The 24,714-nt window shown below is 46.1% G+C and overlaps 1 protein-coding gene across 1 annotated transcript in view; it reads right to left on the bottom strand.

Moving 5' to 3' along the window:
* Positions 1-4,479: 4,479 nt before the first annotated feature.
* The window catches only part of msrab (methionine sulfoxide reductase Ab), a gene marked incomplete at its 5' end in the record, with an annotated part of 36,721 nt that continues 16,486 nt past the window's right edge, over positions 4,480-24,714 (bottom strand). Inside the window, 2 exon segments of the mRNA XM_080011985.1 lie at positions 4,480-4,728; positions 17,942-18,030. Coding sequence (XP_079868111.1) covers positions 4,558-4,728; positions 17,942-18,030 — 260 coding nt within the window. The 3' untranslated portion in view covers positions 4,480-4,557.

The raw sequence follows: 24,714 nt of genomic DNA, 5'->3' as shown, positions 1-24,714 counted from the left end.
CATTTCAATGCAAATATCTATATGTTTTACTCCACTACATTTCTAAATAAATATCAAAAATGTCATAACAAAAGCCAAAGAATAAAAATAGGGAACTCCCAATTTCAGAACGCTCATCAGTGATTTACTCCTTTCTTTGTAAATTGCTATGACTCCATCCATACTTTTTTCTTTGTAAATTGTAATCAGGAGCACTTATCAGCAGAAATAATATGTACAGTTGCGCTTTATGCAGTATTATAGACTTTTATTTTTACTTAAGGAAAAGGTCTGAGTACAACTTCCGCACAGACGTGCAAATTGTCCATTCAATGACTAAATGGACAGACAAGCAAAACAACAACAACCTGATGTACAACCACAATCAGCCATATCCCCAAATATGTGCTGGCTTGCTAAAGGTTGGAGGGGAGAACCAAGGAGACGGAGCGGTCAGATGTCCAGATGTCCAGCTGCCAGAACAGTGGGACAGTGACACCACAACTGTTTGCTATTGTACTCTTTATATAGCTTGTGACCAACTCTGATGAAACAATGCCCTGTTGATGTGTCAAACAGCAGCCACTTCTTATTAAGGCACCACAGTCCACTGCGGCATTTAACGGCAGGGAGGAAACAATGCATCTTAAAAAACGACGGCGGGGTTCGCGAGGCGGCTGCACTCGTATCTGCTCTCGGCGGTGAATGGATGGATGAAAAACGGTGAAAAACACTAGCAGAGGAGACAATAGAGAGAGCGCGTGCGGCGCGGTACGGAAACACTGTGTGGGCGCACGTCTGTGAGGTGTCTTTTTGTTGTTTGTGCGTGTAACTTTGCGTGGGCGCAGTTTTTTTTTTTTTGCATTAGGCTGCAGTACAGGATGGAGAAAGAGGCAGCGGCAGTGGTTGGGACGTGTGTGTGTGTGTGTGTGTGTGTGTGTGTGTGTGTGTCTGTGTGTGTGTGTGTGTGTGTGTGTGTGGGGAGAGCACTTTCAGTAAACAACCCTCACTCTTACCCCGGCCTTACCCGGAGCGTAACTTTAGTAACGCCGAATGATGTCTTGACCTATGAGTAATGATTTGGGGGGTTTTGCATTAATTTCTGGGCGCACTACGCATAACATGCTAATAATGGGTGTGAGTACACAGTGTACAAAAATGGAAGAAGAACTCAGACGTTTCATTGAGTTGAAAATACAAAAACCCTGCCTAAAAATGACATGGGGTAAAAGTGAAAGTTCACATTCAGATTTGTACTTCAGTGAAAGTATCCAAGTAAGTATCCACCCTTAAAGATGAAAAATTTGTATTAAAAGTAAAAGTACTTGGTGCCCTGATATTACAGAGTCTAAAATACTTCATAGAGAGCGACTGTACCGTTCTTTCTGCAAATCTCCTGATTACAATTTACAATCAAATAGTACTGGTGGTGTCATAGTAAATTACAAGGATAATATCGACCAAGTTAATCATTGATGGGCAATCCTAAATAAACAGTTTGATCCATCCAATCCCAAATCTTTATATATATCTATATATATAAACATAAATCCAGATTTTTTCACGACTGTGTTAGAAATGTGGGACAATAAAAAAATGTAGATATTTGGTTTGAAACGTAGTAGAGGAAAAGTCAAACCTCACCGAAACAGAATATCCTCAAGGAAGTACAGACACTTGAAAAACGTACACTTTGGATATATGTGATAGTGTGAGCTTCCCGTCCTCATCAGAGTGTGTGAGCGTGGTCCACGCAGCGCGGGGCGTCCAGGGCTCTTTGTGTCCAGCTGTGGGGCCGTTAAAGGGCCATCTGCAGACAATAGGCTCTGTCTGAAGGGCACACAGCCTGGTTCCTGCCCAGCTCCAACTGAGCTGGTTCTGTTAGTGTGCGTGTGTGTGTGTGTGTGTGTGCGTGTGTGTGCGTGCGTGTGTGTGTTTGTGAGAGACTGTGTTCGTATGTGCACCACGGATTCCCAAACTCCATTTCACACTGTTGCAAACAAAAGCCTTGCTGCTGTACTGTAAGAGAGAGCGGTAGGAAACGGCAGATGAAGTCATCTATTTAAGACCCTTACTTACTTAGACCCTTACCCTTACTTGAATTTCACTTAATGTAGCTGTGAGGGCTGGAAAGATACCACGTGCAAGTACGTGAATGCAAATGATAACGCCCGGCCTACGCTCTGCAAACGCATTGTACAAACTAAAGGTGCGCTCCTGTGGACACGATGCACCTGACTCCACCAGGGGGCAGTAGAGGGCAAATCTGATCAAATTCTTAGAGAGACACCCACAACGATCAGAAACAAACATGTCACCTGCTGATGAAGGTTCTATCTTGTACTTATTGTACAAAAGAGAAAAATTGAATGATTGAATTTCACTACAGAGATATAAGATGAATATAAGACTTAGATATAAGACGGTTTCCTGTTGCTGCTTGCAATAACGCCCCTAGCGGGGAGGCCTGGTGCTGCAACTGTAACTTGTGTTGCGTAGAATTCCGAGGCGACACGTTTGAGAACGCAACGACACCTGAAACCAGCTCTGCGTTGCTCAAAGCGGCCGCGTTGGCGTACTCGTGTACGGTTTGTTTCGGCCTTGAGTCTTCCTGACCTTTCTGTGCTCCTCTTACAGACACATCAGTCTGCCACGAATTCACTCTTATGTGGAAATTCCCGTGTGCAATTAGTCGCTTTGGAAATGAAGACTGAACGGTTTATCAAAAGGTGATCACACGCACGCACGCTCGCACGCACGCACGCACGCACACACACACACACACACACAAAAAATATAACAGGCACTGAAAAACTGAAAAACAGCTCGCTGGCCCAACCACATACCACTCAGCGTGGTTCAATCCGGCAAGCCACAACTTCCCATGCCCCGACACACACACACACACACACACAACACACACACACACAACACACACACACACACACACACACACACACACACACACACACACACACACACACACACACACACACACACACACCCCTGCTTCATGCAGACACATGCAAAAATATCTGTCCCAATACCAAAATAGGCCCTGAGAGGCTGCACCTGCACCTGTGCCCTGGTCCACACCTACACACAGGTGTCAGGATGTGACACACACACACTGAGAGAGAGAGAGAGAGAGAGAGAATAAAAGAAAGAAAGAGAGAGTAAGAGAGAGGGAGGGGGAAATCCAAGAGCGGTGCGAAATCAGACGATTGCGGTCGACCAAAAAGCTTTTTCTAGATTTCTCTCTCTCTTTCCCTCTCTCTCGTTGGGCGGGTCTCTCTTATCAGCGAACGCATGTGCATAGATTGACTTAGCGAGTTGTACGGACTGGACACTTCACAATGTATTCAGTGAGTGCGTTCCTCTAGTTCCATAGGTGATTATGTGATATATAATACGCCTTACTTGCACTCAGGTTGGGGGTCGTGTGTGTGTGTGTGTGTGTGTGTGTGTGTGTGTGTGTTTGTGTGTGTGTGTGTGTGTGTGTGTGTGTGTTGGAGGTGGGGGGGGCAAGGTGTATCAAATTGCTCTCAGGAGCCCTTTGAATGTCTCATTATGTCTGTCACCTTAAATGGTTGGTCTGCGACTGTGTCTGTGTGTGTGTGTGTGTGTGTGTGTGTGTGTGTGTGTGTGTGTGTCTGTTACAGTGAGGCGTAATCTGTTTACAATCTATAGGATCATGAAATCATCATCTTGAGGTAATCACACCCATATAACGTATCCACAAATGTATACACCCTGAAGACACCCAAACACACCCTAAAGTACCCAAAAGTACCCACAGTAATAAACAAAAAATGGTGAGAAGAATACATTTGACAAATTCGTTTTTGTGTATATTTATAGTATATAAGACATTATTATAACAAAGCAGATTTACTCGTAAAGACAGCAGTTAACATACAACACATTTCAAGTTCAAGTTCAAGTTCAAGAGATTATTTGTCACATACATATACATACGTTCATACATATATGCAGTGAAATGTCATGACACCCGCATTTCAATCAGTAATGAGAATTAAAAAACGTCATTAGAGTAAATGAAATAACCAAGGTTGAAAACAAATAAAATCCAGGACTGGAATGGACAAAAAATATGGTTTGAAGAGAAAAAAATACGGACCTATGTCTTTAGAATTTGTTTAAAATTTGATGAGAGAAAATGACTTGTCTGGCTGACATGCAAAGTTTTTGGGGGTATGTCGCCCCCTTGTGGAACGTTGACACAACTGCAGTTCCGTACACACGCCTCCACCACATTGATACAAGTGTTTTCACACTTGGACTTGTTTGCTTCAGCCTCTCAACTGGATGAAGACCGATATATGACTTGTCTGAATTTTCTCTCATTCCCAAACAAACTCTGACCCCTCTGGGCCAAACCAAACAAGTGGTCTGAGATCTCGTCATCGCAATGGTAGACGAGTAGAAGTGCAAGTAGGGAAGAGTCCTCTTCTAACCCACTTACAATCTGAACGGAACAAACGGAGGAAAACACCATATGGTTCACCTTTAAATAACCGTGGCCGGTTTCATGCCGTCCTCTCCTCCCCTTCCCTCTCAGGTTGCCCCACCGTGGCCGGTGGGGCAGGATACCCCTGTGCCCTTCAGGCGGCAGTATCCCCCTGGAACCTTCTCCAGGTACTGCTGGTGAAGGTCCTCGGCGTCGTAGAACGGCTTCCCCTCCAGGATCTCTGTGGTGATCGCACCCAGGCCCTTCCTTCTCAGCTCCTGGGATTTAAAAAAAACCCTGAAATTATTCAAGACATTCTAAGGTCAAAGAGGTCTAATGGTTTGTTTTTATTTTTTTGTCGTGCGATTAATAAGACGTAATTGTAGATTGTAAACTATAAACTGATTTTAGAGTTCAAACCTTCTGCCACAATATCTGATAAGTGCGACCACCGGTTGAACACCACCCTTTTTATTTAGTTATCTTGATTTTTAAATGATTTAATAAAAAATAAATAAACCAATGGAGTTCAAGTATTACCAGAAGACAATTGGATTAAACAAAGCGCAGCGTATTAAACGTCATAAATATATAGACTTCTGAGGACAACTGGCACGTGCCAGAGTAAGTTCTACAAAATAAAAACCCAACAACATCACTGTCAGAATCTATATATACTGTATATTGTTCAGTTATCTAGTGTTCTCTGTGGTCTACCAAGTCATTTTCCTAGTTTATCAATGGGTTCTTGCTTCTTCCAAATATACCAAATATTTTATGTTTTTGCCAATGTCTATGATCTGATCTGATCTGGTTTTAATCCTGAATTGATAATTGATTAAACTGTGCTTTACTCTTATTGACTCTTTTTTTCCCTTTCAATTCATGGTGAGAGCAGCAGAGAGGACTTTTGCTGCATAAAGGGCCCCAAAAGACCCCCACTTGATTTGTGTCCCCCATGGGATGGGGTCCCTGGCAAGGTGTCCCCTTTTCTTCCACATTGAAGGTGGCAACCCTACGAGCAGCGGCTCAGACCTCCCCAGGCCGGAACAAATGATCTTCTGCAGTCACAGTTTAACAAAGGGCCGACTGCTCTGGACCCTGTGTATTGCTGCCTGCAGCTATAGTTTTTATTTAAAGTCTCTTTAAAGTCATGGACTCTGTGTGGTTTTTTTTTGTGTGAACACCAGAGCAATGTGCCAAGTACAAATCCTTGTGTGTGCAAATATCCGTGACCGATAAACACATCAGGGCTAATAACACAGGACATACATAATTGATAACACTACGAAGAGACCTTAAATGACCCACATATGCAAATATAAGGGCCGTTTGTGTGTTTTGTGCATTTGCATATTTGAATATGAATGTGCATGTTTATTTTGCAAAGACACTACAAAAAAACTAATTAACTACGAGGATACTGAAACCCGACGAAAGGGTGTTCTGACATCACGATGTTCATACTGTAGAATAATGTTATTCTCGAGGTCCAATAACACATCCTCTGCCGATGAAGAGGAGAATATAAAAGTGAGGGTGGTTAGAGGCAGGACGTTAGCTCGCTGTGAAGCTGCTACATTATAATGAGAATAATAATATAAAAAGTAAATAAGATTAAGAAAACAACGGCACAGGATCCCTTGGGGGGGGGGGGGGATTACTTGAACTGAATAAATTGTTATTCTTGTTGAAAACTATTTTATTACGCAGGAAAGTAGAACTTGAAACACTGACACTTGAAGGTTGGATGCGGTTGGTTGTATGTGTTGGTCATATTTCAGGTATTTAAAAAGAGCATCAGAGGAATCATCAATGGCTGATCTCTTCTGTTCAACATTTATTCGGACTTAAATGAACAAAAAAGTATTAATTTTAGATTTACGATGTAAACAGTCCTATAGCAGGGATACACACAATACATACCAACCAGATATAACGACATCTTTCAATCCCTGTTGAGGGCTCTGAAATGAGGCTTTGATTCCTGAATTCAGGTGATTTTAACGAAAATCATAAGATATTATAAGTCATTAGTCACTAGCAATTTTATTCAAAATAATTATTTACTACAATAAGGTAACCTGCAACAAGAAATTGACCTAAGTATGTCCATTTAAAACTTAGCCTTTAGTCTTTACAATGCACACACCTGGGCAATCTGGATAAAAATTATACACCTCTCTCTCCCGCAACACTTGTTCTAAAATGCTTTTCAGTGAATAAATTGCACTCCTTTTAGTCTGTTTTTAGATTTTCATTCCAAAGTGTGTAGGTTAAAGTCCTTACTGAGTTCACCGTTGGGCTTGAGTCCTTATTGAGTCCTGTTTTGGGCTTTTTATTTCAGTACCTTTATAATTTCCTTTTATTCAGTGTAGTCCAAGCCTTATGTAAAGCACTTTGAATTGCCCTTGCGTATGAAATGTGTGACGCAGATAAACTTGTCATGCCTTAATTGCCTAAAATGTAATATATAATATAAAATATGTAAGAAATCCAGGGGAATTCTGACCTCTGTAGTGAGGACACTGAAAAGCAGCACTCTCCTCACACAGGAATTGAGGGGTTTGGGAAGTGTGCCTCGCACAAAGCCGCATAAATTTCCTCATAATTTGCAAATGTGCCACTTATTTCCCCTTTACTCAGTAGAATAGCAAACGTCCATTTATAGCTCCCCCCCCCCCCCCCCTCTCTCTCTCTCTCTCTCTCTCTCTCTCTCTCGCTCTTTCTCAGTAATACAGTAAAAAAAGTGTAACTAGTGTTTCCTACAAGTCTCGAAAAACGGAGCGTTTGACAGGAGGAAGAAAGAAACATCTTTTGTTACACATTTTGCGGAGCGGCTTTCCTCTGAGCCTCGCTCTCTGGGACAAAGCATGAAAGAGTATCCGTTCTCTTTGAGAGGTCCTTAAGAGACGCTGCACTTACAAAGTACCTTGAAGAGTCTTCAAACGCATAAGACCAAAAAAGTATACAGGCGAGCATGCATGCACGCGCGCGCACACACACACACACACACACGGGCAGCAGAACACCCCTGGAGGCTGCATCAAAGCAGAGCCCGCTGTGCAGATTGGCTCCCAATCTAATAAAACAATCAGTTGCGTCTTTCTAGATCAACGCTCCTGAGGGACAACAAAACATCCCGTTCAGGGAGCGGCGGGAGTGTCTAGCTCCCCGCTGCGTGTCAGACCGGCGCAGGAGAAGTTTCTTCCTTTACCCCTTTCGTCCCCACGAAGACGGTCTGCAGAGTTTGTAAAAGGGGCAGTCCGTGAGGTCGTCTGTGTTGGGTGCGTCCATTCAGAATCGCAACGTTCTGCTTGTGTCTTATTCTTGGTCAACTTGAGGTGGTGGGGATATTTTTTTGCAACCGACGGTTCGGTTCGTTTAAAAAAATTTTTTTTTTTAATGTTCATCTATTGACTGTTTACTGACCGCAACTAGCTGCACTGTTTTATCAAACTCACCATAGCTGATTTACACTTCTTGTGCCTCATCTTTGCATTCTTGTTGGGAAAGTCAGACCCCGCCACCAACAATGGAAAGAGCATATAGAGGAGCATAATATGAAAACATTGCATGGCCAAGTACTTGTCAAGTGCCAAGTATCAAATATGGTATTTTTTTTTTAAACAAAAGAATCTTACAGATTACCACTTTAACGTTGTGTTTTGTACGGGTGAACTTGCATGAATTCATCAACACCACAACCTATTGCTATTACATGTTTATCTTTGCGAGAGGGGAGATTTTTGGGATGAAAAACAACCACAAAACAATTAAAACAGCAATAAAATGCATTTATGTTGGCTTTTTAGCGGGTATGAATACTAAACCCCTGCTGTTGAAAAGCAGGAAAAATGAATGAATGGGTGAAATGTCAGTGAAATCATTTTTAAGACCTTTTAAGACAAATTTTGATTACGTTTAGGACTCGTATACAGACAAGTACTGTATATTTGGTTGCATAACAGCGGTATGTAGGGGGGTAGAAACATCAAATTATGGACTAGATGACTGGGGGGTGATCAGATGATCATCTGGTGATCAGACGATTGCCAGTTCAAAATATCTGGAAAACCAACGTCGGAATAACACATAAACACGGTTTGTGTCTTGTTTGAACCGCGCCGTCACAAAGACCTCGTGGTTGAAGTTTCATCCAAATCGATCCACATACGGACGGCGATGAGGACGAGCCATATGTCCCACCTGGCTAAAACTATCTGGAAGACATACTTCAGCATAAGCTGCTGACACAGTTCAGGTGATGTTTATGACCAAATAAATATATTTTTTTGGTAATAAACGTCATGTATAAACATTGTCCTATAACTACATTTAACAAACTGTAATGAAAAGGCATTGAGTGTTTGTGATCTTGAGTGATTATTCTGAAATAATTCTAATTGCAAATGAATGTTAAAGTTACATCAATGTTATCCGACAAGTAATCTACTGAACTGAAAATCTAAGACAATAAACGAGCCACTGTCCAAAAATCCCGTCGTCCAGTTCAGTCACAATATTAGAAAAAAGAGCACTGAAGAAACGAGACGAGCAACCAGGAGACAACGGATAGGGGGGGAGCCCATGCTGCGTTCAAGTAAACTCGGAAAATCGTGCTGCGTTTCAGAGAACCCGGGAAACTGTAAAATCAACGCAACGCGATGAACTGGACCCTGTATATTGCCGCCTGCAGCTATTTTTTATAATTATTATTCTATGAACAGTTATTATAATAGTTTCCTTTAGGTCAAATAGCCAGGTAAGTGATTGGAACTATAATTCTTTTATTAAGAACTCATCAATTCTAATCTAACACCATTTAATTCATTTTAAGGGCTAATATTTGTAAAAATTACAAATTCTAACACTTTTTGAAGGACCTGCAGACACCTGAATGTAATGTCTAAGACTTTCCACAGGGAGGCGGTGTGGTATTTTGCTGTGCCTCCAAATTGCGGCGCGTAATGCAGGGTATTTGGCGGAGCTCTTCCCCATGGTGAGGCTTTGGAAGCATCTGACCTCTAGGTCCTCAGTGACCGACACTACGGCGGAAGGACGCAAAAAAGGTTGTGTCGCCATAGCGAGACCTCGCTACCCACCATCCACTACCCATGATACCAAAGCATACAAAATAAGGCAACGTAGGCCTACCACACATAATGCATCAATCCCATTTACACGTGACCAACATGAAACCATATGATTTTGCTTCCCCCTGACCTGACACTGAACACCACTCTCCCAAACCAGTCGACATAAGTGTGCAGCCTGGTACACCGTGGCCTAATTAACCAGTCATCACCACCAAGAAACGGTGGAAGCCAACCCTCCGGGGCACGCGGCGCTGCAGTCGAGGGGGGAACACAATGTCCAGGATGGAGGTCTGCTATTCAGAGCAAACATACACCCCAACAGAGCCCCCACCCCCACCTCCACCTTCCTTCCTTCGCTCTCTCCTCCTTCGCTCTCCCCCCCAGCCCCATTACAGCAGTCACAACACGGTAGCCATTTTAGATCCATAAATCAGAATGCACAGCGTGACGTCGCCGGGTATAACCCTATGTGGCTTTGCCCGCTCACTGCAGCAGAGAGAGAGAGCGAGAGAGAGAGGGGGGGGAAATGCACGAATGCAAACACAACTGGGGAAAGTGATGGAGAGAAAGAGAAAGAGGGAAATGAATTGAAGGCGTACATCCAGAGATGGAGGCAAGGGAGAGAATGTGAGGACAGGTCCATATTTTGTTGCCGTTGACGGTGTTTTTTCTTTTCCGAATGACAGCTTCATGCAAGGAGAGGGACGAGTGTATGTGTGTGTACGTTTTTATAGACGTGTGCGTGCACGGTGAGGATTGAGATGGCGGGATTTAAATACAGGACACGTTAGCAGTGTCTGTATATTCGTGTGTGTGTGTGTGTGTGTGTGTGTGTGTGTGTGTGTGTGTGTGTGCTCTGGGCTGAGCATACCCAGCCCAGTCAGCCCTCCTTTCTTCACGCCTGTCGAAAAGACTTCCCTGTCAAAGACATGGCTGAGTGGCTGCATGTCTCTCTCTCTTCCTCCCCTCTCTCTCTCTCTCTCTCTCTCTCTCTTTGGACTCTCCCTCTCTCTCTCTCCCTCTCTCCCATGTGACCACGGGCCGCCGCATCGTGCTACCAAGTGCCCCCTACTCTCCAACCAAGCGAGCGAGGACCCCCCCGCCCTCCCATGCAACACCACCCACCCCTCCACCATCCATTCCCATCGCCAGAGAGACGGCCCGGGTACGTAAATCCGACGTGACACCCCGAGAGAGAGAGCGAGAGAGAGAGAGAGAGAGAGAGAGAGAGGGAGAGAGAGAGAGCGTGGGGCGAGAGGAGGGGGTATAAAAAAAAAAAATGTAGTCTTCATCCATCCCTCTATCGCTCTATCTATGTATATATCTATCCATCCCAATCTGTCTCATCCACTGTCCTATCTCCCACGGAAGGCCTGAACTCCAGCGGGTTGGGATGGCGCACACGCAGACATACAGAGAATCAGAGAGAGAGCGAGAGAGAGGGCGGGGGAGAGAGAGAGAGAGAGAGAGAGAGAGAGAGAAAGCAGAGAGATATACTGGATGACACACAGTGAGTCATGGTGAAGACGTTTGTGGAGGGATTCAACCTTCATCCGACCTTTTACGTAATCATCCCGTTGCTCAGTCCACACTCGAGGCACTGGACCCTCTACAGCATTATCTGCAAGATAAATATCTCCCTGGCACTTTTCGGTTTTCTGGTATTCACGGGCTCCACCTCTTTCCTTGTCCCTGTGTCTTAACAACAGTCAAATAAAAAAATAAAAAAAATCCCTCATCTAAAAAACAAACAACATACTATTTAACCCTGCTACTGGACAGTCTATAACTATGTCTACTGTCTGCAGCCTTCCTCAAGGTCATTATGAACTCTCTTTATAGCTGCCATTAGGCTTGTCACCTCTACAAATAGTAATATTTTTTAAAACAAGCTAAAACCTAATAAATAACAACACAGGCCCTTAAAACATATAAACGGTTTAGTATTTAATTCAACCATCCTACTGGACAATATCTTATATTACCTCGAATGTCTACAGCCCGTTCAAGGTCATTAGGAACTCTCTTTATGGCCGACATCAAGCTTGTCACCTATACAATTAATAATAATTTGAGAGACCTAAAACCCAAATAAATAACAACACATGCCCCGTCTGAAAACATATAAACTATACACTATTTAATTATGCTACTGGACACTATCTATGATTATTTCTAGAGTCTACAGCCTTCCTCAACGCCTCTGAGACTCTCTTTTATAGCTGTTATAAGAAATTGTCACCTGTACAAATAATAACAATTCTAAAAACATAAAAACCTGATAAACGAAAAAATATATATACTGTGCGGTACGAGTGATAGTTGAATCTCCAGCGAGACGTCGAGGGAGAGACCGCATCTGCGACAGGCAGACAGACTGACACGGACGCGTCCATTGTGAGTTCCGCGGCACGCAGCTCCTCTCTCCCCTGACCTCGGGGAGACGGACGGACAGACAGGCGGAGAGAGATGGAGTGTGACAGGAAGGGACGGAGGGAGGGAGAGAGACACACAGAGGGAGAAACAGACATCAGGAGAGAGAGAGAGCGAGAGAGAGAGAGAGCGAGAGAGAGAGAGAGAGAGAGAGAGAAAGAGCTGGCACGGATAGACGGGAAAGACAGACAGATGGAGGTTTAAGAAGGTGAGCGGGAAAATGATGAGGGAGGAAAAAAAAAAAAACGGCAAATGGAAAACGGAGACGGAAATAACGCCCAACACGCAAACATGAAAGCATGACAGGGAGAGAGAGGGAGTGAGTGAGTGAGAGAGAGAGAGAGAGAGAGAGAGAGAGAGCATATCCAAAGAGGAGAAAACTACATTATGCTGTTTGTTCTTCTGTGAACTGTGAACAGTGTCATGGCAGCGCATCGTCATGTATATGTAAAACATCTGTGTGTGTACATCACTCTGTGTGTGTGTGTGTGTGTGTGTGTGTGTGTGTGTGTGTGTGTGTGTGTGTGCGGAAGGGCGTGTCTTTGCATATTAAATTGTGTTTCCCAACATGTTTTTTAGGGGGGGGGGGGGGGATTATTTTATGCACTCCTCTGTACATCCCTCCCCTCACCAGCCCTCCTTTCCCATCCATCCATCCATCCATCTCTGGCGGTGCGGGTCAGCCATCCATTTTGGCGACGCTCTAATCTTCGGCGAGCGCTCCTACATTTTGTGAGGCAGGAAGCCGCGCGGCTACATTTTTAGGGAGACGATTCGAGGGCTCGCCGGTGTACGCGAGCGAAGGAGCATCTCCGCGTTTGGAGAGATCGCGGGGGGGGGGGGGGGAGGTTTTCGGCCACAATTCCTCTTCTTGATCAAAGTTCGACTTGCCGCCGAACATACGAGCCTACATGTGTCTGACGCTAATATTTTTAATTTCTTGTTTTCTTTTTTTTTTTTTTTCAATTTATACGCTCTCGTACTTCAATTTAAATACTCTAGTATTTAAATTGTATCTCCCCCGTCTCTTCAGTCGAGCACGCACCAAGTATTTTAATGACAAGACCAAACAATGTACGAACAATATCCAAATGCTGGATAATGTTAGTAAAATGTCAGTATGAAGAGCGAGGAAAAACATGGGGTGGAAGCACAGGTGTAGATGCAGAGAGGAAGAGGATGAGAAAGAAGCCACAATGGGGCCATTCATGGAGTGGAACCACAGAGTTGAGTTAACAGCCTGATGCTACAATAGTGGATCATTATTAGAGAATATCTCTGATGCAAAGAGTCGCATACAAAGGGCTCGGTAAAAAAATGTCACACATTATTGAAATTTGATCCAATTTTTACATTACATTACATCATTTAGCTTTTGTTACCATACCCTTTTGTTCATTCAGGCTTTTTGGCATTTTGTCGGCGGTTAGTCGAAGCAAGTTTATATTACAGTCACAGCTTCTGGAGGAATGCATAGAGATCCATGAGAGCGAGGTAGAGAAAAGTTGTGCAAGCGGTCCGGTGTAGAGATAATTAATAATAATAATAATAATAATAATAATAATAATAGTAATTTTAAAAAGAGATAAAAACCTAATAAATGACGAAACATTCCTTCATTTCACTACTCTAGTAAGCTCTGAGCGTGGTGGGGTAGAGTGACAGTGGGATGGCAGAGAAAAGTGGTGCGGTCCAGGTGTACCCCGAGGAGATGGGTCGAAAGATGGGAAACGACTGAGCCATTTTCCACATTTTCTACACATAAAGTCCAAACTGAGGGGTACCGGTAGCGCTCCACATCCCTGCGTGGTGTCGGGCCGAGGTGTTCTGAGAGACGGGAGGTGGGGTGCTGTTATCTGTTGGAAGCACGGTGATCTGTTGAGCCCACGCTTTGTATGAGTCTCAGCGGCTCCGTTACCCTCTTGAAAAGGCACTCAAAAGAGAGATGCCGTGCCCCCGCTTTGAGAACCCCGGAGCTGCTCCCCGGGACGTCTAGCCCCAAACGACCCCACCCGCCTCCCCCCCCCAATCCCACACCCGCCATACACCCCCCTCCCCACCCGAATCCCAGAACTACCCCCACCCCCCCCAGCTCATTAAGTTAGGATGCCTTATCAGAGGGCACACTCACCCCTCCAAGGCCCACACACACACACACACACACACACACACACACACACACACACACACACACACACACACACACACACACACACACACACACACACACACACACACACACACACACACACAGAAAATCCAGGCTGGCTTGATAAAACCCATTGTTCTATATAGTGATGCACGCTCACATACACAACAACCACATCAACTCGAACGCATGCAGACAGACATACACATAGCCCCCCCCCTACCTCCCCCCAATTTTTCTTCTCCAAACCCCAAACCCCAACCTCTCTCTCTAACCCATCCCCCCGCCACACACACACACACACACACACAGAGACACAGACACACACTCTCTCCTCCTAATCAACTCTTCTCATCCCTCCTCTCCTCTCATCTCACCCCAGCTCTGGGAGACACATTTCAGTAGAGAGAGAGAGAGAGAGAGAGAGAGAGAGAGAGAGAGAGAGAGAGAGAGAGAGAGAGAGACATGCACTCCTCCTCCCTGCCACAGCGGCTTGGTTACAGAAGCCTTTGATGTTCTGCAAATTTCAAATTTCATTATAGAGAACCCCCTTCCCCTCTCTTCCCTCCACCCCCCCATCCCCTGCCTCTCCTCCCCCCATCGCTGCTCCTGCGCTTAAACAAGCTTTTCTGCCTCAGCCCCCACCACCACCACCCTCCTCCTCCTCCCTCGCCCCTTTTTGCTGAAGTTAAGAAACTGAAAGCCCTGCAGAAGAGACTCTTGGTATGGGTTAATTATTTATCGGGCTGTGTGTCTGCGTGTGTGTGCGACTGTGTGTATATGTATATTTGGTGTCTGCCAATTCATGCGCGCTGAAGCCCACAGACCGGCGAAAGGGACGAAATCTGGGCTTTGTGACACGCGCTTTATCTCTGCTTGTTGGAGATTGCCTCCCCCAACTCTGTCTGGTCCCTCCATCGGAGAACATGTTCACTTCTTTCCGCAGACAGCTCTGGCCTTTCCGGACAAACACATAGATACACACAAACACACACCTAAATTCACACACAGTAGAGTGCGGTATAAAGCCAAGCGAGCCGTTCTCTGTGGGGATGCCATTTATAGCCGGGCTTTGTTGAAACTCAGCATCGCCGCGGTGCGGCGACCATTTTAGGGCAGGAAGCTGCCATTTTGGTTCAGCGCGTGTCAGCGGCTTTGAGAAGATACGTGCCCCAGTGGCCTTCAGATGAAACTGGGGTGCCAGGGGAGTGGCTGACAGATCGGTGGTGTCAGCAGGGTCGGTACAGAGGGAGATAGAAAGATTAAGAGAAAGATAGAGGGAGACAGAGAGAGAGAGAGAGAGAGAGAGAGAGAGAGAGAGAGAGGGAGAGCGAGAGAGAGAGAGAGAGAGAGAGAGAAATGGAAAAGGAAAGAAAGAAAATACTTGGACTGTGGATGAAAGTAGGAAAAAAAAAAAAAAAAAAAAAAAAAAACACGAAAGACCGAGAAAGACCAAAAATATCTCTAAATTCATTGTGAGGGTGCTTTTGGCGATGTGGCGCTTTGAACCGCTCGGTGCTGGGAGCGGGAGGTTAGAGCGCTCATCTGCCTCTACATACAGTACAGCCACCTACTGACACGTGCCTCTCTTTCCGTGCCCACGCCTCTCCCTCGCTCAAACACACATGGAGTACCTGGGCGCATCTGACTGGAAGCAAGCCTGAAGTCCTCAGACCACTCTGCCGACGGTGGTTGGAATTATGAGCCTGCAAGCGCTGGGCGTTGTACGGCACAAAGACAGAGGTATCTGCGTTCAGTTCAAGCTGCAAAAATCCATTGTTTTCATTGCGAATGAAATATAAAAAATGCGCGATATATAGACATAGCCAGGGCTGCAGTATCAGCATTTCCCTTGACATTAATCATAAGCTACTGACCGCTGTTGTGACAAGTCTAGTTATTTCTTCATGAAAAAGTGCAATGGTTTATAATGAATCCGTGTCAAATAATCTTGCTTGATTCCACCTAGTAGATAATACATACATTATTATTAGGTTTGAGGACAATAGAAAATGCATCATGATATATTATATAGTGTATTTGTGTCATACCGCCCTTCCCCTCCAATATGTCACCATGGGGAAGGGGACGTGGTTGACAGCCAATCCGTCTCAGTTCTGTGATCTGATTACCTTCGTCCGCCTCGCATCCTTTCTACCTTTTCTCTGCCTGGGCCGGCGCTCTCCTTCCTTCTGGGGTCCCAGCTGCCACTCCTCTTTAACCTTTAACCCGAGCCCAAGGCCAAGGTTGCAGGTCATCGCCACGGCAACCTCACCAACCAATCCCTCCCCGGTCCCGACTGCTGACCCAGGGAACCTTAAGTAACTGATGATCGTAGTGGCTCCTCCCCGACCCCCTGCTGGCTCCCCAGCGGCCCCCGCGGAAGGTGGGGGAGAAGGGTTGGATGGATGGGTGGGTGGGTGGGTGGGTGAATATACCTCTGAAAGAATGGGCAGATGGATGGAGGGGTGGAGATACAAGTGGACTGATGGACGGCTGGATGGATGGAGGGACAATTGATGGGCAGATACTTTTATTGGAAGGATTAATGGACGAATTGATGACTGATAATGATGGAGGAAAGATGGGAAAGCGGATGGACAGATGGAAAAACGGAATGGCGGACCGCTCGATGGATGGTCAGATGATGGACAGATTGGCAGATGAAAAGATGGATGCACAGATAGTATCAGGAGGGTGACTCAGGGGCACATGTGCCGCTAGCGAGAAAGCTTTAAATACTTGAAATAGTGGCGATGACCTATTGACCCTCCCAACTCCTCTCATTCTCTCTAGAGAGAGAGAGAGAGAGAGAGAGAGAGAGAGAGAGAGCGAGCGAAAGACCCATGGAGCACCGGAGCTGGGGCGCCTCTGAATGGACGTAATGGGGGGCCAACAAAGCAAAGCTCAGAGGCCGGCTTCACCAAACAACCTTTAACTCCAGAGGTCATGGCTATGGTGGCCGCCAACAATGTGCTTCCAACTGTCATTGTAACGACGTTGACCACACCGTTCCGCAGCCCATACCTGCTCAGCGGACGTCAAGACGCCCAGTAAACCCTCTTGAATAGGGCACGGTGCTCTGGTTAACCACGGTCAAATGGACATCACGGTCACAGTGTTTGCTGCTGGAATTCACTTTCAACAAAACTGCATCAATCAAACTTGCGACACCATTTATCTATTGACGAATTTCAGCGCAGTGCAGTTATAGAAGTGCACTCGTCGGCGAGTTCCAGCGGATCGCCTGGTTTGTAATTTGTTCAGAAAGAAGGACTGAAACCTGAGCATGTCGTCATGTAACGGCATGAAATTCCACAGTACAGTACGGCATCTACCAAAGTAGCGCGGTATACAGAATTTCACGGTATCATTTCCCCCCCTTCGTTTTGCTGTATATTCCATTAATAAATAGTTTATATCAAAAAATTAAAACACATGGTAAAGCCTCTGGCGCGCGCAGCACGGGAAGGCGCTTGTCGGCCTCTCAAATTCACAGGAGAGTTTACACTTGCGTAAACGCGGGTGGCGCAACGAGTCTGCTAAGGTGAGGGCGCTTTAAAGTTGACATCTTCAATTTGGCAACATAAATCCATACCGTGGGCACATGCGGTATACCAAGGAAAGGCTCACGTTTCAGAACTGTGGTCGCTTGATACTGTGGTATACCTTGTGTCATGTGCCGCGCATGTGTGTCTGTGTTTGTGTGTGTGTGTGTGTGTGTGTGTGTGTGTGTGTGTGTTTGTGTGTGTGTGTGTGTGTGTGTGTCTGTGTTTGTGTGTGTGTGTGTGTGTGTGTGTGTCTTCGGACCTCCTGGTATGCCGTTTTGCTCTGTGTGCGGCTGGACGTGTAGATGGCTGAACGATACTGGGTACCGTGGTCATTCTGCTGCCTCATACCTGGATTCACACGCATGTACAGATGTGTGTGTGTGTGTGTGTGCGCGCGCAAGCACACGGAAACATGTGGACATTAGAAGGTATTAGCTTAAGTGTATTAGCTTAATAATTGCAAGCACTATATCATTAGCGTAAAAGGTTTTAACTCTTATGTCATCATATCGCACCCTGAATTCATTAGGACAAATGGATTCAAATATCTTGGCAGGTTAGTGTTGTCAGCATTGAGCCTTGTCGTAGGGAGTTATATAGGTATGAGTGAATGTGTGTGTACTATGCGTGTGTGTGTGTGTGTGTGTGTGTGTGTGTGTGGGTGCAAGTGTATTTCCGTCTTCATGTGAATCTACGTATGTGGTTCTGTCAACATTTTCATCAGCTTTACGTCACTGTCTCTGGAAGTAGCCCAGGCCTTGTGAATCTTGGATAAGTGGCCAAATAGCTGCCATCTACGCTCTGCTTTTCAAATGCTACTATCCCGAGGAGCTTTGGCATTCGCGCGGCCCGGCATGGCAAGGCTCTCTCTCCGTCTCTCTCTCACCCACCCACTCAACCTTTGTTTTTTTCACCCTTTACTGTGAAGCTTTATTCACTGCATCTCATTCTAAATCCTCCTCTCTCCCAATCCCTAGCCTTCTGTCTTCTCTCCCTCTCTCTCTCTCTGTTCTTATCACGTCGGCCACACCTTTACTGTCTTTCGGTTTACCCCTTACACAGATCTAATCTCCACCTCCCATCCTGCCTCTCCAATCCTGCCATTCCATAAACACATTTCATTTTATCCAATCTTTTGTCATGTAAGTCCCTTTCTCTCCTTCCCCCCCCCTTCCCAATTTCTGTCTTCCTCGTCTCTGCATTTACTGTATTTGTGTTCCCTCCGCCTCGCTCTCCATCCCTCTGCAGTGTTGGATGTTGTCCATCTTGCCCCTAGCTCTGTTGCTCAGCGATGGAGCAGATAGCGGCGCCCTCATCAAAGGCCACCGAACCGCTTCCCCATTGGCCGCCCGGCGGAGCCTTTCGTGGGATTGGCTGGCCGGGCGGAGGGTCCTGCAGCTCCACCGTTTCCTCTGACCTTCCCGCCTGACCTCAGGGTCCGGACTGACCCACGCAATCACACAGACACAGTCATGCACGCGCTCGGCACGCCGGCATGGACCAACGGCAGCGGGCGAACGCGTGTGTCAACCCGGTACACACACATTTGTGCACAAGCATATTGCACATGGGTGATCAGAGAAGAACAGACAAAGGCAACGTGGCAAACCTACTGACAGCACGCGTCTTTGTAATGGGAATGATGTTCTCGCCAACAGGAAGGTGGAGGTTTCACATCTGTATATAAAAAAAAAAAAAATCAAGAAAAAAAAAAAAAGCAAAAAAAAAAAGCTAATGGTTTCCACCACAAAAGAGGGACGGCGAACGATCTGGAAGATCAGAGCAAAGACAAGAGACGGACACCCGAGGGCTCCGATAGCTGCTTCCAAAACAAAGATAATTAGAATTCATTACATCTCGCAGTGATCCATCCATCATTAAGTGGATGAAGAGGAGTCGGCCCCCCGATCAAAACAGCAACGCCGTCCAAGCGCCGGCGTTCTTTTTTTTTTTGATTTCACCGTCTTCCAGCACTTCGCCAAAAGCATCGAGTCTACGAAGCGCGACAACGGCAACAAATAAAACCCAAAGAACCTCTGGTTTTGCTCTGCCAGCATCTCCCCCTCCCCACCCCCCCCCCACACACACACGCATAACCGGCACCCCCCCATCTCTCTCTCGCTCTCTCCATTTTTAACGGCCTCCTTCGTTTTTTTTTTTTCCTCCATCCATCAAAGGCTGCAGTAATTATTAATGAGAGCCTCCCTGTTCCCCTTGCATTATGCATGAGAGCCTTGCCTCTGAAAGCAGAGAGGGTAATGGGGGGGTTCAGTCGGAGGTGGGGCGGTGGTGGTTGTGGTGGTGGAGGTGGTGGTGGTGGTGGGAAGGGGGGGGGGGGTTTGGAAAGGAGGGATGGGGCCAAGGGTCACACATGCTCGCACGCAGGAAGTCAAAACATTACACAAGCCGCCAACCCGCGGTCCTCCAAGACCAAAATATTAATTGCCCTCCCCAAACACCCCACAGCAGCCGTCCAGCCCCTTCCCGGACAAACAGATTAGAGAGACCGATAGCAACCCAAACCAGCCAAGTACAGTATGTGCATTATGCGTGTTGGTCGGCTGGGGAGAAAAGAGGTAAAAATGGGTATCTTGAGTGCCCGGGGAAAAAAAAAGACGCACGCACGCACGCACGCACGCACGCACGCACGCACGCACGCACGCACGCACGCACGCACACACACGCTAAAGTGCACGCATGCAGACTTTTCGGGCGTGTTGGGTTTGAACTCTCGAGAGATTTCCCTGCAACTCGGTAAAAAGAAATCTCTTGCAGCATTTACTCTCCCGTCCCGGCTGGCTGTTGGGGATGAAAAGCCGCCTATTTCCCTTCCTTCCAGTTTCTCCTGGATTCCCCCGCTGCCCGCCCCCCATCCACCGCAGTCGCTCACTTTTGTCTTTATCTCCCCCCCTCCCTCACCGCTCCCAATTTTCGCTTGTTGTCTCCTTCACACACACACACGCACAAACACACACACACGCGCGCGCACGTGTGCGTCGCTCTTTTGTGAGCGTGGGTGCCGGTGTGTCGGCGTTGAAGAAGGCCCCGGCTGGCACCACACCCAGCCAGAGCTGTGCAGGTTTTCAGTTGGAGGCAAGAAGGGGTGGAGGGGAGGGGTGGGGGTGGGGGTGGCGTAAGAAGGTAATCAGATTAAAAGACATGCCGGCTGCTATGAAAAGACTGGTAAGAGGAAGGGAGGAAAGGGGGGGGGGGGGGGGGGGGGCGGACGGGTGGATATAAATTACAGGACAGCAAGGAGTGAGGCCGCTCAACGGGCGCATGTGGCACTTTAAACGCGTTGCGCTCTAATCCGCCCCCCCCCCCCCCCCCCCCGTCCAAAAGCCGTGGCCCGACCCGGGCTTAGTCTCCTTGGCATCTTTACACAACGACTCCCCTCATCCGTTAACAACTGTAAGTGCTGAGATTAGCCTCACCTTTCCACCTCTCCGTCTAGTGTCCCTCCTTCCTCCCTGCCCTCCTTCCCGAAAAACGACTCACGGCGATCCCTCCGCCGGTCGCAGCCACACCGCGGCCGACGTCGGGTTCGCAACGTGTTTTTGTGCTCGCGAAAGTGAAATATGCCAAGTTAAATACATAACATGAAGGGCTGGGTGTTGGGCTGGATCGCACAATTCGATTGCGGTACAAAGGGTCACGATTCCATATTGATATTTTGACATTTTATACGTGAGAATGTGCATATAAGGGGCACACGTGCATTTAAGTGTTTCATTATATGAATTTTCTTAAATTTTAGGAACAAGATTGATGACTTCATATCTAGAGATCTCATTGACTGCTCTGTATCTGTATTAATTACACACAGAGTAGCGATAATAACTGAATGTGAATATTTAAATGAAAATATTATTTATTCATTAATTTATCGTTGCAGTTTTTGTCTTTTTCCCCAAAACTACACATGGGTGGGATTGGACCTCCCTGCTGGCCGAACACGGTGATCAGGAAAAAAAATACTCCAATATCGGCTGCACATCGCGTTTGCTCGGTCTTACCATGCTCACTCAGCTGGCAGACAGCACACGTTTATTTTGCTATAATTTTCGGTAAAAAACTATTGTGGGGTTTAACCATTTCAAATACCTAAAAACCCCATGTCACCCCCACCCCCCCGCCCCCTACACCGCCTCCCACACCACGAGGCACGCACCACTTACTGCAATTCCCACTCCCACTCCAGAGTCAAGAGCGACAAACACAGCGTCCCCGCTAGCTCACACAAAACCATCACAACGTAAAAACAAAACAAGATCATTTGGATTTGTCGTTTTTTTTTTTTTTTTTTAAACATTGATGGCATTTGATTGGCCGCGTTCTTTTTTTTTCCTCCGGTATTTTGTCAACTGTGATCCAGCGCACAGGAAAAAAATAGGGAAACTACGATGCGTGATAAGGCAGGACAGCTGCTGTCTTCCCTATGTATATGCGTATGGGTGTGTGTGTGTGTGTGTGTGCTCACATTGTGTGTGTGTGTGTGCGTGCGCGCGCGATGGTAGCCGGGGTTTGCGCCGTGCCCCGCGGTCCTGTTACGACGGTGTGCGTGCCAGCAGAGTTCTCTCCTCCTCTCCTCTCCCGCTCTCCTCTCCGAGCTGCTATTTTTTGCCCGGCTCTTATGTAAGATGCTTCTGACGCCGGAGACAGGAGCGGAGCGGCGATGGAGCGAGCGGCGACGGAGGGAGCCCACCGGCCCGGACGCCGACGCCAACTTACGCGTGGAATGCCAATGTATGTGAGAAGAAAAAATAAAAAATAAAAAATAAAAATAAAAACATGCCGGGCTTAAGTGGGCACGCTCGTATTCCTGCATCAGATTCTGAATCTGCTTATTTGGCCGAGTACCTTTTCATATACAATGAATTTGTCTTGGTAAGGGTTGGTGCATCGTTGTAGACACCACACACACAAGTGCTATAATGAAAAGCTTAACAGCCTAAAAAAAAAACAATATACAGAATATATAAAATGTGTTCTCTGCACATGAGCGCTAGTATGGGCTGCGGACATAAATATTAATATTAATATAGTTGGGATGTTTCTGAATAAGAAGGATAAATATGTTTACAATAATATAGACATGGATAACATTGGATGAGTGGGTCTAAGTTATTACAATGTTATGACTGAGTTATTACAATATCTAAAGTCAAAATTGCTAGAATCTCACAACAAACCGATTCTTCCAGTTAGAACTGTAGGTGTGACGGCTATCCCCGGTCTCCCAGCTCGCTACCTCCACGTCGAAGAAAAGGCGGTTTCGTTTTCGACTCAGGGAAGAAAACGTCGAGGTCAGCAGTCGGCGCTGACCGCGGACGTGCTCATTAAAAGGATAAAGAACTTCTATATCATAACCTCCTGCCCCCCCCCCCCCCCACAATTAACACTGCAGCTCAGGGGCGCGGTGGGTGGGGTTAGCGGGGGGGATTAATTATGACCGACTTAATAAACCTATACCACAATAAAATAAGACGAATTTGAATGTACGGTTGTAATGTAATTACATGTACCGCAACAAGACCACGCTTTTATTTTGGAAAAAAAACAACCCCAAAAAAAACAAAACAAACAAACAAACAAAAAAACCCCAGAATATAACAGGGGGTTTGTGCTCCTCCCGGGCACATTTCTTCCGTGAGAGTTTGGTTTGCTATGTGTCTAGAAACAAAAGCTCACGTTTGTCTATCAGTCAAAAACCTGGAGGACGGTATTGTACTGTTCAAGTGTTTGTCGTTCATTACAGAACAAGAACCTTTTTTTTTTTTGTTTTGTTTTTGTATTATTGTGCGCGACACTCATTTGCAACAGCAATTTGGACACAAAATTAAAATTAGGGCTGTAAATGTTAGGCGCCCCTGTGTGCGTGTGCGCGCGCGTGCACGTGTGTGTGCGTGCGTATCGCTTGGCGTTCCATCTATCAGAAAATCATTATTATTCAAATCACTGGAGCCGCTGCCTCAGTCTGTAATCAGCTCAGGTTGGGGCCTACCCTACTTTAGGTGAACGCGGCTTTGTTTTTTTTTTGTGTGTGTTCAGCCCCCCCCCCATTGTGCCTTACACTTCATTTTATTTTCACAATATAATTATTTTCCTCTTCCTCTTTGTCCAGTTTGGAAGACATCGGTTCACAGACATAGGGACGGGCACTGATATTCAATACTTTAAAGATAGAATTCTTCCCCTTTCTTACAATTCTGAGAATAAAAGCATACATCACACTGCATCACATAGCTTTATAACGTTGTGATATCACACTGACATATAGCACACTACCTGCCTTTTATTACTTAATGAGTATTAATTAAGTATTTGTAAAATGAAGTATTGAAGTCAAGTCATGATATTTTGACATTGTTCAAATTACTTCAATATCACACACAAACACGGACCAAAACTTAAATCACTCACATAATTAGATAAACACGGATATCCCAGCCCCACCCTGTGCATGCACACGCACACGCGCGCGCACACACACACACACACACACACACACACACACACACACACACACACACACACACACACACACACACACACACACACACACACACACACACACACACACACACACACGTGTAATCTCCATAAATCAGAGGTGTCAACGAAAGGAACGTGCGGGTCTAATAAGTGACGCCTGGTAATGAGCTGCCGTTTGCAGCCAACCAGAAGGGAGAGAGGTGGGGGGAGGGTTGCAGGGGGGTGAAAGGTCAGGGGTCAAGGTTAGTTCCTTGGGGGGGGGGGGGGTTGACTTTAAATAGGAGGGGCACCCCCCGAAATGAGGAACACGGTGACAAAGGGGGTACGAGAGGGGACCCCAACAGGGAATTGGCGTGTGTCTGCAGCCAGCTGGGGTGAACATATTATTTTAAAAGAATATTTATGTTTAGTAAAGCGACCCCCGCGGCGACCTCGCAGACAAAGATCGCTTTGCATTTCCATATTACTCCGCCCAACGACGTCTTGACTAGGATTGTTTTTTTTTTTGTTTTTTTTTAACGTTCGACAAAATTCTAC

The sequence above is a fragment of the Zeus faber genome, assembly GCF_960531495.2.
Source record: "Zeus faber genome assembly, chromosome: 13".
In the NCBI taxonomy this organism is placed as follows: Eukaryota; Metazoa; Chordata; class Actinopteri; order Zeiformes; family Zeidae; genus Zeus; species Zeus faber.
The sequence above is the reverse complement of the archived record's forward strand: the minus strand, read 5'-3'. Positions and strand labels throughout refer to the sequence as shown.